The 13,075-nt window shown below is 49.5% G+C and overlaps 1 protein-coding gene across 3 annotated transcripts in view; it reads left to right on the top strand.

The window, feature by feature from the left end:
- The window catches only part of HNF4A (hepatocyte nuclear factor 4 alpha), a 17,057-nt gene extending 5,893 nt beyond the window's left edge, over nt 1–11,164 (top strand). For 2 of the 3 annotated variants that reach the window (XM_035892881.1, XM_009637329.2), the window contains 9 exons: nt 309–325; nt 2,196–2,211; nt 2,276–2,382; nt 4,896–5,051; nt 8,329–8,416; nt 8,918–9,073; nt 9,355–9,591; nt 10,223–10,345; nt 11,022–11,164. In XM_035892881.1, the coding sequence (XP_035748774.1) occupies nt 309–325; nt 2,196–2,211; nt 2,276–2,382; nt 4,896–5,051; nt 8,329–8,416; nt 8,918–9,073; nt 9,355–9,591; nt 10,223–10,345; nt 11,022–11,164 (1,043 nt within the window). Of the gene's footprint in view, nt 1–308; nt 326–2,195; nt 2,212–2,275; nt 2,383–4,895; nt 5,052–8,328; nt 8,417–8,917; nt 9,074–9,354; nt 9,592–10,222; nt 10,372–11,017 lie in introns of all 3 variants that reach the window. The other variant, XM_009637328.1, reaches the window with a different exon arrangement.
- Nucleotides 11,165–13,075: the final 1,911 nt, after the last annotated feature.

Genomic DNA, 13,075 nt, shown 5'->3' on the forward strand with positions numbered 1-13,075 from the left:
CCTAGCAGCCCACGGCCAGACCCTGTCGTGTACACACTCATCCAGCCATCTTAGCCCTGTTTCCCTCCACAGTACTCTCTGGTGCACAGATCCAGACCCCATTACAGTGGTGCTTACGGAGAGTTTTGACCTCCAGTCGTGAGCCCTGCGTGTGCCCAACCTGCCCACTCCCACCCATGCGCTGTCCTTGCAAGCAGCCATCGTCCCAACAGTTGAGGGCAAGGCATGGGAGCCCCGCATGCTCCCAAATTCAATTTCAGGGCCCTTTCTCAGGGCATGTCTCAAAATGCCAGCAAAGCCAAGCCCACAAGAGTGCCGCAGGGCTGTGCTTGTGTCTCAGAGCTGCCCACGCTTGTGCCCCAGAGACACCATGAAATTCACAGCTGGATGGGTGAGTGCAGCAAAAGTCCAAATGCCATCTTGGCCTTTTTTTCCTAATGTGCATATAGGTTCTTGCTGACCCTCTGCAGAGAGCTTAGTTTTATCTGATACATCAGCCACAGCAGAAAGGACCCAGAGCAAGGTGGAGCATTTTGGCTATTTAATTCCATATGAAATGAGTAAAGATATCCCTGCCCCTGGGTGGCCCAGGCTCACCCCACCAACTTCCCTACCTCTCTGTCTCTGCAGCCCTTCCAGGTCCCCATGGCTCAGACACGATGGGACAGCATTCACCCCTTGTTTAGCCCTGCTTGGTTCTCAGGAGTATTCCTGTGGCAAGGAAACCTGGGGCTGCTGTGGTCCTGCTGGTGTCCCCACTGGTGGTCCTGCTGGTGACCTTGCTGTTGGCCCTGCTGGTGGCCCCAGTGCCGGTCCTGCTGGTGGCCCTGTTGGTGGAGGGACAAACTGCCAAGAGCAGCCCAGGGGAGCTGCCTGGCACCCTGCAAGAGCTCACTCCATTGATGTCTGCAAAGGGACAACCGGGAGGCATTTGGCCCTGTTGTTTCATGTCGAGAAATTAAACCCTGTGCTCCCCTAGTTCACACCCCCTCGAGGAGAAACTTAGGAGAAAAGGGGTCCTTGAAGAGAACAGAGAAGTCCCAGCAGTACCTGGGGGGCTTGCCCAGGAACACCAGCCTGTGGGAACACCTCTGAGCAGGAACATTTCTCCCCTGGTAAAGGGGATGAAGTATTGCAAGGAACTTGGCTTGACTTTTCCTGAAGAACATAGGAATCCTCCTCTCCCAGCAGCGCCTGCTCATCCCATGCCCCAAGCTTTGCTGCTGTCTGTTAATATTCAATAGAAGTTACATTAGGTGCATGACCAGCTAATACTGAGCAAACATTTGGAAAACATCATGGCGTGACTGAACTCAGGGGCCTGCTACTGATAACAAGCGGCATAACCTTGAGAGCTCCTATTTACAGCCGCTGACTGCAGGGCTTTTCTTCTGGCCCAGCCTCGTTATTGCTTTTTATCAGGTGGATTTATACATTGAGAACGTATCAATCCAGAGAGCCACCAGCCTAAGTCAGGAACTGTTCTGTTTCCCCTGCAATACCTCATCTGAGCAGACGGCTTTGACTGGTGTGGCCGTGGTGAGGTGTGGCCAGCCCACGGCCTCATGGCAGGTAGAGGCAAATGCTCCCCCTCAGCACCACTGCTTCTCCTCTGGCTGCTGCCACCTCTAGACTCAAAGCCCAGGTCCTCAAGACTAGACCCAAGCAGGGAAGCACATTGGGGTCAAACCTGCCCCAGGACTCTCTTTACAATAAGGTACAAGAGCGCTCTGTTGCTCTGGATGGGTAAGTAGGAGCTGCTCCGCACTTCCTTCCTTATTGTAGCTTAGATGGAAGTTTTCCAACTGCACCCAGCCGGTGCAAGAGCCTCTCAAACGGCTCACAGAAGCCATGTGGACAGACAAAGAAGCCATGAAGATACTCGACTCCTCCATTTCACACATAAGCTTTGGGCTGCATGTGTGAGCATGGCCACTATTTCAGACCCCATATCTTGAAATCAAAAAACTCAGAGCCAGATCCTTTGAGAGTACACTTTCCCATTGAACTCCACAGGCTTTGAACCAGGTGTTTGGGTTCTGAAATGCCCCCATCACAGGAAAGCCTAATAAAGTGAATGTGAAAACAGAACCACCAGATGCAGTCAGTTCCCACAGGCATCCCATCCCAAACCAGACACAGCTGCACCTCCACCCTGCCAGGCAGGGAAGATGGAAAACTGCAGCTAAGGAAAGGGAATGCCAAAGGGCTGTGTTAGTTTTCGGTGTGCATTGCCATGAATGACCTACAGCTCAGCCAAAATACTCTCTTGCAGCTGTACAAAACGAACGGGACCGAATCAGCACCCGGAGATCAAGTTATGAAGACAGCAGCTTGCCTTCCATCAATGTCTTACTGCAGGCAGAAGTCCTGGCACAACAGGTACCTCTTCTTTCTTCTTTGGCAAATACAAAAGCAACAGGCGCTATCTGGCCAGCAGAGCCAGTTGAGTATCTAAAAGCCGAGTCTTCAAATCACCACCTCTTTTCTAAGTAACTTACCCGTCAACTCAACACTGGTTTTTCAAAGGCATTTGTTACCTGAAACCATCCCTTTAATGCTCCTTGGTCCAGAACTCAGTTGTAATAATATGCAATAATCTGTTCTGCTTTGATGGGACATGTGAAGGCTGGACAGCCTGCTGGAAGAAAATAGGGTAGAATCATTGAAATCCAAGGAGCTGTAGCCGCCTAAGCCTCACACGAGCGGCCTCCCTTCCCCACCGGCCGTCAGGAACTTCAGATTCTGGCTTCCTGCACAGTTTCACGAGGAATCGGTTTCATGCTTGTTTTATGCAGATATTCTTTCCAGTGTTTGCTTGACACTCCCCATTTCCACAAGCATACTGCCAAGACTTATTTCCTAGAGCATTCACCTGAAAAGATGACTCCGATTTAAGAATCTGGGTATTGCAAATGGCGTACATCAGCTCGGCGCTGTCTGGGAGGGCACAGGACAGGGCAGGAGCACACAGGCTGTGGGAAGGGCTTGTCTGTGAGAACAAGTGATGAGGATGGGGCTGTGCTGGAGGCAAGAGCTGCCACTCCTTGTGGGAGCTGCGGAGAGCAGCACTCCTTGTCCTGGGGAAAATGAAGAGGGGTTTGAGTTGGCAGCTCATATTCTTCCTTGCTTCAAGGGTCACATTACCGTGAAGGCTGTCCTGGGAGATGCTCCAGGACGGGACGTGCCGTGCTCTGGGCTCCACGCTAGGGCTCAGGCTGTCAGGTCCGCTCCCCTGAGGAGGGGATGTGCCAGAAGGGCCAAGGGCCAATCCTGTGCACAAGAAGCATATCCAATCTCATCCCACATCTCACCTTGCCCTATGCAGGCCCTAATATATTTATATACCCTATAAAAATACTATTGGTGCTGCTCCCAGAGGTGTGAGATAACGGGGTCGCAAGTCACCTGATGGACCAGGGGAGGATATTTCTGGGACTCTGAGTCCTGCGGTGGCGTCACATGTAAGTCTTGAGCAGGGTCTGCTGATAAAAACTACAACCATCGACAAATCCAGGGGAGCTCCTGCTCTCCCACAGAGCACAGAGAGACTCATTAAACAAGGCAGGCTCCAGCATGGTAATTGGTAACTTTTATGTGTCTAGCTAATTAGAACAAGATACTGCTGAGGAGCTGCTTTCTCCAAGATCTTGGGTCACTCACTCAGAGGTCTTTATTTATTTGCTAAGCCTTCCGGGCTCTCTGATTAGGGTAATACACAGTGAGATTTTCACAATCTTATTTATTCAATAATAGCTGAAGAGCTGGAAAGCTTCCAGGTAATGCAACCTGAAAAAAAAAAATGCAGGTGGCATTTGGACTCCATTTCCTTGGGGAGGCTGGCAAGGTCCAAGCTGAAAATGCTGGCAGGAATAGGACAGGAAGAGCTGGTGTTGTACAAGAGCAGAGAGGGCAGGGGGAGGGCAGCAATAGGGTTGAGTTAATTGCTTACAGAAGCAGGAGAATAAAGTAGTGACTAAGGGCAAATTTTTAGATGAGCTGGGTGAGCAGCTATGCATGAGAACCGGGCAGGAGGTTGGGTGCCTGTTTTGGGGGAGATGTTCTTTCCAGCTTTGTGTGACGGTACTTGCAGAGATGTCAGGTTCATTCTTTGCAAATGAAATGGCCCCATTTGCCTCTGCAATCACAAATAATTCGCCATGCAAAAAATGCGACCTGTGTTGTGGGCATGTTTGCACAGTTTTGCCAAAAGGGCCTAAAAGCTGGGGGGAGGTGGGAGGTTGTTGTCTTTAAAGTACGTCTTTAGCATTTCAAATTGGGTAATGTCAAATATTAATGACCTGGTGCGCACAGAAAGCAATGTCGGACCTGGAAAGTTACCTTCACTACTGCTTGTGCTCGTGCTGACTCAGGAGAGCGGAGCCTGTGTGTCCCCTGTCAAAAGCAGACAAGGCAGGTCTGGCCAAGCGCTGGCTCTGGAGCAGGGTGGAAGGGGGAGCAGTTCTTTGCCCTTTGGTGGGACAAAGTAGCTTGTGCAGCAGCCCTGGGTGGATGTGTCCTTACTACTGGTGAGGCTGACTGCTACATGAGCCCCTCTGTTCCCTCCTGGATCTTGACTGAGCACACTTGTTCAGTGGGAGGAAGACCTTGGATTTAGAAACATTTCTTCTGTGCTTTCCAGTCTATTCAAGGCATGAGAGTTTACCAAGACGATCCACAACCTCAGCTCTGAAGCGTTTCATGTTCACAGATACCCGAGTTGATCTCAATTTAAATGAGTTGTGCTGGGCCACATATTCTGGGGGCTGGAGGTACCACGGGAAAAAGTAATCATTGATGTTGGAGTCTGCATCAACACAACCCATGGGCTGGGGATTTTCCTGTCTCTGTTTTCTGAGGCACTGAAAGCTGAAGGATCTCTTCTCTCCTTCCAGATATCATCCCCGGTTCCTGTGATCAATGGAGACATCCGAGGGAAGAAGATTGCCAATATCTCCGACGTGTGCGAGTCCATGAAGCAGCAGCTGCTCGTGCTGGTGGAGTGGGCCAAGTACATCCCTGCCTTCTGCGAACTGCCCCTGGACGACCAGGCAAGTCCCTCCACCCACCCCAGCTCCCCACCTTGCACTGGCGAGGGCAGCGGGGAGCCGATGGAGAGCCAGGCAGCTGAGACCTTCAAAGAAAATGTGCATTGTCCACTCTGTTATCCTGACTTCTGCAGCTGATTGGGAATGGCATCCATACAATGCCAGCACAGGCCATTTGCATGTGCAGCTAATCAGCCCATGAGCACAGTCACGATAACACTGAGCTTAAATTAGGTACATAATCAGGTGCGCACTTTGCATGGGTCTATCAGTCAATTGTTTATTAATTATAGCTTGTGCAGCACTTTGAAAACCTGAAGTGCTATACAAATACTTAGGGTAATCAGACTTAGTAGGACTGATTTCTAGCCTAAGATCTTAAGACTTACTTAGACTTAAGACTTAAAACCAAATCTGCCCGTCTATCTTTCTTCCTGCTTCTTGCCCAGGGATCTGTTGGTATCCATCCTCCTGGTGTGAAAGTATTGAAACTAAACATTAGTTTGCTCCCAAGGGAATAAGAAAATCTCTCTTCAGAGTTAAAAACCAGAAATATATTTGCATTTAATACAAATAAAATGACGATTTGCTGATTCCATAACCAAGATAAGCACAGTGGTTTGAAATCCTTTGAAAAACTATACTGCAGGATCTCAGGCAGCCTCAAAGAGATACAAAGAGATGTCTCCTGAGTAAGTCTGAATTTCAGAGGTCTGCAGCAGATGTTGCAGGCAGGACATGACCTGTGCCCAGCCTTTAACAGCACATGTGGATGGTGGGGAGGCTCCAGAGGGAAGGGATAGCACTTCTGGCAGGGTACAGCACTTCTGGCAATGGCCAGCACAGGTCCTGTCACAGATCGGAAGGTCTTTCCAATCTTCCCAGTGTTCAGTCACAAAACCAGCATGGGTCCTCTTCAGTTAGGATCCATCTCCAGCCCTGTTGATCTAATGGAAATTTTTACATTGTGAAGAAAAAGGATATCCAGAAAGTGAGAGCACCCAGATGATCAAAACCCCCTCAATCCTAAAACTGAGATCTTAAGTAATAATCCAGCAGCACAAAGCCCCGGGGAATCCAGTGCTGTTAACACCGAGTATATTTCCCTCTCTACTATTGTGTGCAAGTGCTAAATCCTTTAAAATGGTAAGATATCTGTTAAACTCCTAAGGCAATTACGACTCAAAAATAATGAAAAACAAAATGGACTCCAATAGCAAATGACATTTAGACAGCAAACAGGCTGCAGCCCAGCAGAGGCTTGGGCAGCTCTGCATAACTCATCACATCCTTGTGCCATTTGGAACAGAGGCAGTAAACCTGGTTAATAACTCTGCAAACTACAGCAATTTCCACATGAACTCATTATACAGTTGTGGGGCTGCAAAATTTCTCAAAGAAGAAAACAAAGCCGAAAGATGACATTGCCTGAACCCTGCCTTCCCACAGAGGAGAGGCTGCTCTCAGCAATGCTCCACAGGCTCATCTCAACTAAATAGGTCTTCTGTTATGACCAGCCATCCCCCATCCTGAGCAGTTCTCAATCTGTCCCAAAGGGCTTGAGAGGAAAGACTGTGCTGCATTAAAACTAATCAATTAATGCCATCCGTGCTTTCGAAGGACAGTGCTTTCAGTGAGAACAGAGGGAGCAGACACTCAGGGGAGTGCAGGAGGAAGGACAGAAATGCCAGCCAGTCAAGACATGTCCAGTGGGAACACTTAACATTGGGAAACGCTGTTACATGGCCATTAAAATATTGCCTGAGAATGAATCATCTCTGCCAACATTTTTATAGGAAAGGTCATACCCAACCCCTCATTCTTCCTCTGCACCAAAACGTCAAAGTACTGGGTTTGGGGGGGGCAAAGTTAAAAGTTCTACTTTGTTGTGTTACTTTATATTTATATTTATCCTAGTTCACAATGGGATGATGTATCTCAGGTTGATCATTGTAAGAGAAAGTATCAAATGAGATGGTTTTGCTCTGCTGAAGTAATTTACTTTAACCCTGCTCAAACAAGCAAATATTATAGAAACAAAAATGGTGGTTTCAAACTCAGCTTTCTTGGATTTGCATTAGGCAGGAAATTTCTTCATGAAGGCTTTGCTCCCCCTTGGGACTCACAGATTTTCCATCCTTCTCAAAGTTTCATCAGATAGGAAAGCTCAGTTTTTTGCAGCTCTGGTAATTACAAGCAGCTCAGCTAACACATCCGCCCATGTTTGGATAGTGATAGAGAGAGGCTAGATTTTGGCATATAGATAAAGGTTTCCTAGCATCATGTGTGCGTAGTCTTTTTGCAAGGACCTCCACTCGGTTTATTTTGCATAACTCTTTTTCACCCTATGAAAAAAAAAAAAATCCATTTCTCAGACATCAGCATCTTTTCTAAACAGAGCTCTCTTCCATGGGTGGCACATTCTCCTGGCATTTCTGGTAGGGTAAGACTTCTCTTGGCTTTGTCAGATGCTGAGGGATCACACGCTGGAGAAGGGGACCATTCCCATCAGGACACACTTTTCAGAATCTCTCTATTAATGTTTAATGATTGTTTTCTCCAGCAAAGGCTCCTGGCTGGACATTAAGAAGCCTCTGTGTCAAGCTGTCCAATCGTTAACTTCTGTTTCTGCCTAAATCTCTGAAATTTTTAACTGAAGGAGGGCAAAAGATTCAGAACATTCTCAGAAGCCACTGGAGGGTGTAAAATGAAACACTTCAATCATTAACGTCAGGGCAGAAAAACATCCCTTTGGCTTCCCTGGCCCAAATGCCCATTGCTGCAGAGGGAATGAATGACCAGAGGGTGACCCTACCAGCCGGGCGGACGTGGGTCCCCATGAGTGTGATTACAGAGGGAGGTGAGCATGGCCCAGAGGGCCAGCAACTGTCCGCAGCAGTGAATCGTACTTCTCCCCACTTCCCAGGCTGGAGCATGGTCCCTGGATCTGTACTTGGTAGGAGTTGCCTTGCCTGCAAACAGCCCACTGTGAACATGTCCCATGGCTGGCGTGAGGTCCTGGGACAGTCAGCATGGTCTTTCTCATGACATGTGCCATGAATATGGGATGTTTCAGGTGCTGTCTGGTTCTGCTGGATTTATAGCTGTTTATGCACAGTAGTAAAACAGTTTTTGACCTCTTTGACTGACTGGAGAGGGGCTCTCACTCCCCATCCTTGAGTGCAGTGCAGAAATGCTGGGCTTTCCCTCTTGCTTACATGAAATCTCAGCCTTGTCTCTGTCTCTGCATCACCCTGATAACTTTTCCCTGCCCTTACAGGTAGCACTGCTGCGAGCACATGCAGGAGAACATCTGTTACTGGGAGCTGCCAAGAGGTCCATGATGTTCAAGGATGTCTTGCTGCTAGGTAAAGAGTGCACTTCTGCTCCTGGCCCATCTGCTTCTGCAAAGCTTCCCTGCTGGTGTCAAGGAGAGGGTGGTGCAGTGTTTGTGGGCATCCCCTTTGCAGGCTTGAGCTCTTCTGTATTTAGTGAGCCTAGTACAACCTTTGGGTGCAGCTAGGCCTGGCTGACATTCACATCAAGGCCACGACATGTGGCAAAATTGGGGGACTATGAACATTCACATTGCCTCCCCCAGTTTGTGTAAGCAGGCTGTGGTGTGATGGAGAAAAAGGCCCTTGCTCCTCGGTCAGCTTTTCCTTGCTTGAGTGACTCTTGAGTAAGGAGAGGCTGCTCTGGCAACAAGGATCAGCATTTCTGGTGGGCTGAGCCAGGGAAGGGGCAGAAGGAGGAACTTCCTAAGTCCTCCTACCTCAAAATCATCTCAGCATTGCTTACCTGGGTTTTGAACTCTTGCCACCGTCGGGCAATGACAAGGTGATGGTCTATGTGCTGCTTGTCCAAAGGAAATGACCACATCATCCCGCGGAACTGCCCCGAACTGGTGGAGGTGAACCGTGTGGCCATCCGCATTCTGGACGAGCTGGTCCTCCCCTTCCAGGAGCTGCAGATAGATGATAATGAATATGCCTGCTTGAAAGCCATCATCTTCTTTGACCCAGGTATGCTACAACTTGGTGACGGTTACCATCAGAGGGGACTAGTCTGGGTTATGCCGACTACTACTGGTTCGGAGTTGAGGAAATGCTGCCTGGTCTCCTCTCTGGGCCAAACTATTCTTAGAGGGAGGGGAGAAGTCAGCCTAAATAAAGAAAAAACATCCATTACAGCAGACAGAGAATCAGAGACAGCTCACCTCAGCCTGCGCCCAGACTTCATGCTATTACCTAAGGGCAGTTCCTAGGGAAGCAGCCTGGATAGTTTGCTCTGTGGGTTGTTTCAGATGCCAAAGGACTGAGTGACCCCTCTAAGATCAAGAGAATGCGGTACCAGGTGCAGGTCAGCCTGGAGGACTACATCAATGATCGGCAATACGACTCACGGGGCCGCTTCGGGGAGCTGCTGCTGCTGCTGCCTGTGCTGCAGAGCATCACCTGGCAGATGATAGAACAGATCCAGTTTGTCAAGCTCTTCGGCATGGCTAAGATTGACAACCTGCTGCAGGAGATGCTGCTGGGAGGTGAGTACTTGAGGGTCCTACAAGAGGAACACCTCTCAGTGTTTCCTGATCACCATCCCCTGGAGAACCTCTACAGCCATAGTTCCCTACCCAAAAGAGGTGGAGACAGCCTGTATGCAGGTTAGCCATTGACTCACACAAAATCATCTCCCCCGTCCTTGGCAATGGTAACAAAGGCTCCTCCATTTCTATTCACCTAAAGAGATGCATTAGCTGTGCACCTATTTACAGAGAGCTGACCCCAGCCCTCTGCATGTAGACAAGCTTTGCTGTACAACTCCGAAACTCCTACCTGCCAGCTGTCTCACTAATCCTCCTCTGTCAGAAGAGAGTCATCAAAACAAAAGTGTTTGAAAGGTCAGCTCGAAAGAGTTGCCACTGTGCTATTCTTTACATGGAGGTGTGACTCAGGAGGAGAGGAATGTATTCTTGTATAAGAGGAAATGCAGGCAGCAGGCAGGGGTTAGTGAGCCCAAGGCATCCAAGGAGGAAAATGGGAAGGGTGTGCTCCAGCCATGTATGCACAGGCTGATCATGCACAAACCCTTGGACGTTCTGGTGCAGTGGGTCTGCCTGTCTGAACTGTCTCCTTCTGTCATTGTGGCAACTAATGTCATATGCACGTTTTTAGGCTCATCAAGTGAAACACCGCATGCTCACCACCCCCTGCACCCTCATCTGATCCAGGAGAACCTGGGAACAAACGTCATTGTGGCCAACACAATGCCTCCTCAGATGCACAATGGGCAGATGTGTGAGTATTGCCAGAGAGATGGAGAGCTCTCAGGAGAAACCAAGAGCTTTCTAGCATGCCTGTGGAGGTAGTTCCTACCTTGCAAGGAAATTTCCATGCAAGACAGAGTCTCTGATAATGGCTGTGTGAGAAATTCCTATGCAGAAAGGAGGGAAAGACAAACAGAGAGGTGGGTTAGATTAGATTAGGCTAGACTAACTGATTCAACAAGATGTTCCCTGGCAGACTGTAACTTTTACATAGCCCTTAAATTTAGGGACGAATGATCCCATCCAAGTGCCTACTGAAACCAGTGGACAGGCTCCCTGTCCCTTGAATGGTTCAGACACACCTCACCTTGCTTTCTGCAAAAACACAGGAGAATCTGGGCCACCACACAGGACTGCCACTTGGGAATTTGGGCTGAGATTACCTCAGCTGACAAAAAAAGTGGCCAGTACAGGTCAAAATGCCAGTAGCTCCCCTCATTCAATGTTAATTATTGTGGCTCTTCCAGGCCATCTAACCATGCCTGTGTGTCCAGGCTGCCACACAGGCTGCCTTGCAGCAAACGCACAAGCCATTAGGAGCGATGGTTTTGCTACAGAGCCTTTGCTTTGCTTACACCTGAATCTGGCATGACTGAGGACAGATCCCAGTGCTGCCAAGTCTCCTAATTCTGTTTCTCTCTCTGTAGCTACTCCAGAAACCCCACAGCCATCTCCACCTGCGGGCTCAGGCCCAGAACAATACAAGCTGCTGCCTGGAGCCATTGCAACCGTGGGAAAACAGCCCACCTCTATCCCGCAACCTGCCATCACAAAACAGGAGGTCATCTAGCAATCTGTAGACCAGCTGGCCTCGTTCAGAAGACCTTGTGGGACAAAAGCCCAAATTGACTCTGCCACTGTGAAAAGAGAAGCCATCCAGAGGTCCCTGGGTGCAAACACGTGGACTTGCTTATTGGACTAGTCCATCACCACCAAAAGCTGTCTTCCTGCAGCTATGGACAGCATGTGCCATGGGCAGCCCCCAGCCCCAGAACTAAGGATGAAGCCTTACTGAAACCCTCAGTCCTTGTAAGAAGGGCCAGACTTCTGCCTCCCTCTGTGGGGAGGTTGCAGTGACCGACTGGGGACAGTGCAGCTGGATGTCCCCCTATTGCCACCTCTTGGCGTTGGCTCAGCACAGACCAGATGCTGAGAACAAGTGACACTCTGTGCTGTGTGAACAGAGGGCTTCCCTCCCACAGCCATGCCAGCTTCCCAGGCAGCCCTCAGTCCAGCCAAACTTGATGGAGATGGAAGCTCCTCCAGGAGCATCATGGCAGGTGAAGCACATGGGTTTTGCCCAGGCAGCACTGGCAGAACCGCTCCTCAGCCTTGACTAGTCCCAGGTCTTTGCATGGTGTCACCCTCCAGCAACCTAACCCCCCAGCCATGTCTAACAAATCTGTTCAGCTGACACTGGGGCAGAGTCTGGCCTGCCAGGATTCTCCACTATTTGGATCCTTCTGCCTTTTGAGGGGTTTTGCTGTTTCCATGCTAGGACTGCTCTCCCACCACAGGGCTCAGAGAGGCAACCACTGCCAAATCCTTCCCTCTCACCACTGCTCCCTCCTCACTACCTGGACTGGTGCATTGGGGGACCATGGGATTCAGGAGATTTCAGCTAATAGGACAGGGTCACCCCTGCACAGGCTGGCTGTGGGCAGCACTGCCCAAAATATCACCAGCCCCACTACTGCTTCCCAGTGGTCAGAAGATGACCACTGAATGCCTGTTTGGAAAGAAGCAGGGGGGAAGGACATATGAAGGGGAGAGACCCATGAGGGAGAGAAGAGCCTGAGCCTCACAGGTTACACCAAGGTCTTGGGCTGCCCAGGTGCTGGGAGTGTCATGACCCAGAATCTCAGTTCAGACCCAGCTTTAACACTAAGATATGCCATATAATGTACTTGTCCAGTCCAATGCCACTCCCTCAGCTTAGAGTGAGTGGCTGATAACAGATTTAAACGTCTTCACAACATGATAAGAATTCATTATGGCTCCTTCAGACCTCAAAGGGTTTGAGGGCAGCAACCGCAAACCCACAGTTTGAGCCCTACAGAGAAGAACAACAGAGGTCTAGGAAAGACCCTGTCTCACCCAAGCCCCTTGGGTCTGCCCCAGCCTTGGGTCTGCACCCGCCTGCCCTGCTCCCTACCACAGTCCCTGTTTCTCTGTGACTGCCTGTGCTGAAACCACGCAGATCTGACCTTTGGTTTACAGCTAAAACCAGGAAAGGAGCCCTCCCACGCCCAGGGCTTCCCTCTCTGACTGCTGGCAGGGCTGGAGCTCACAGAGCCCTGCACAACTTCAGGCCTGAGTAATTTTTGGCAGTGCAAGGCAATAGCAGCTCTAACTAATCATAGACTAGGTGGGGTGCTGGCCTCTTGGGAAGATGAAGCTGATGGAACCATGGCTGCCAAGAGGTTCCTGGGGGGACAAATCTGGGCCAGCCCAGCCAGAGGAGCTGCAGGTCTGTCCCTTGATTTCCAATGCAAAAATGAAACACCTCGCCTTGCACTGGCGGTGTCAGAAGTATTATATCATCTCTCAACGCTGGTGGCATTGTACTGAGTAATTTATTGTAATGATGAATCCAATCATTTTCTGTAAATTATTTTGTAAATCACATTGATTATTTATAATTAGGAGATTAAATGCAAAAAAAACCCAAAATAACCAGGTTGTCTTTTCCAACTGCAGC

Source organism: Egretta garzetta, unplaced genomic scaffold, assembly GCF_000687185.1.
Source record: "Egretta garzetta isolate BGI_Z169 unplaced genomic scaffold, ASM68718v1 scaffold214, whole genome shotgun sequence".
Lineage (NCBI taxonomy): Eukaryota > Metazoa > Chordata > Aves > Pelecaniformes > Ardeidae > Egretta > Egretta garzetta.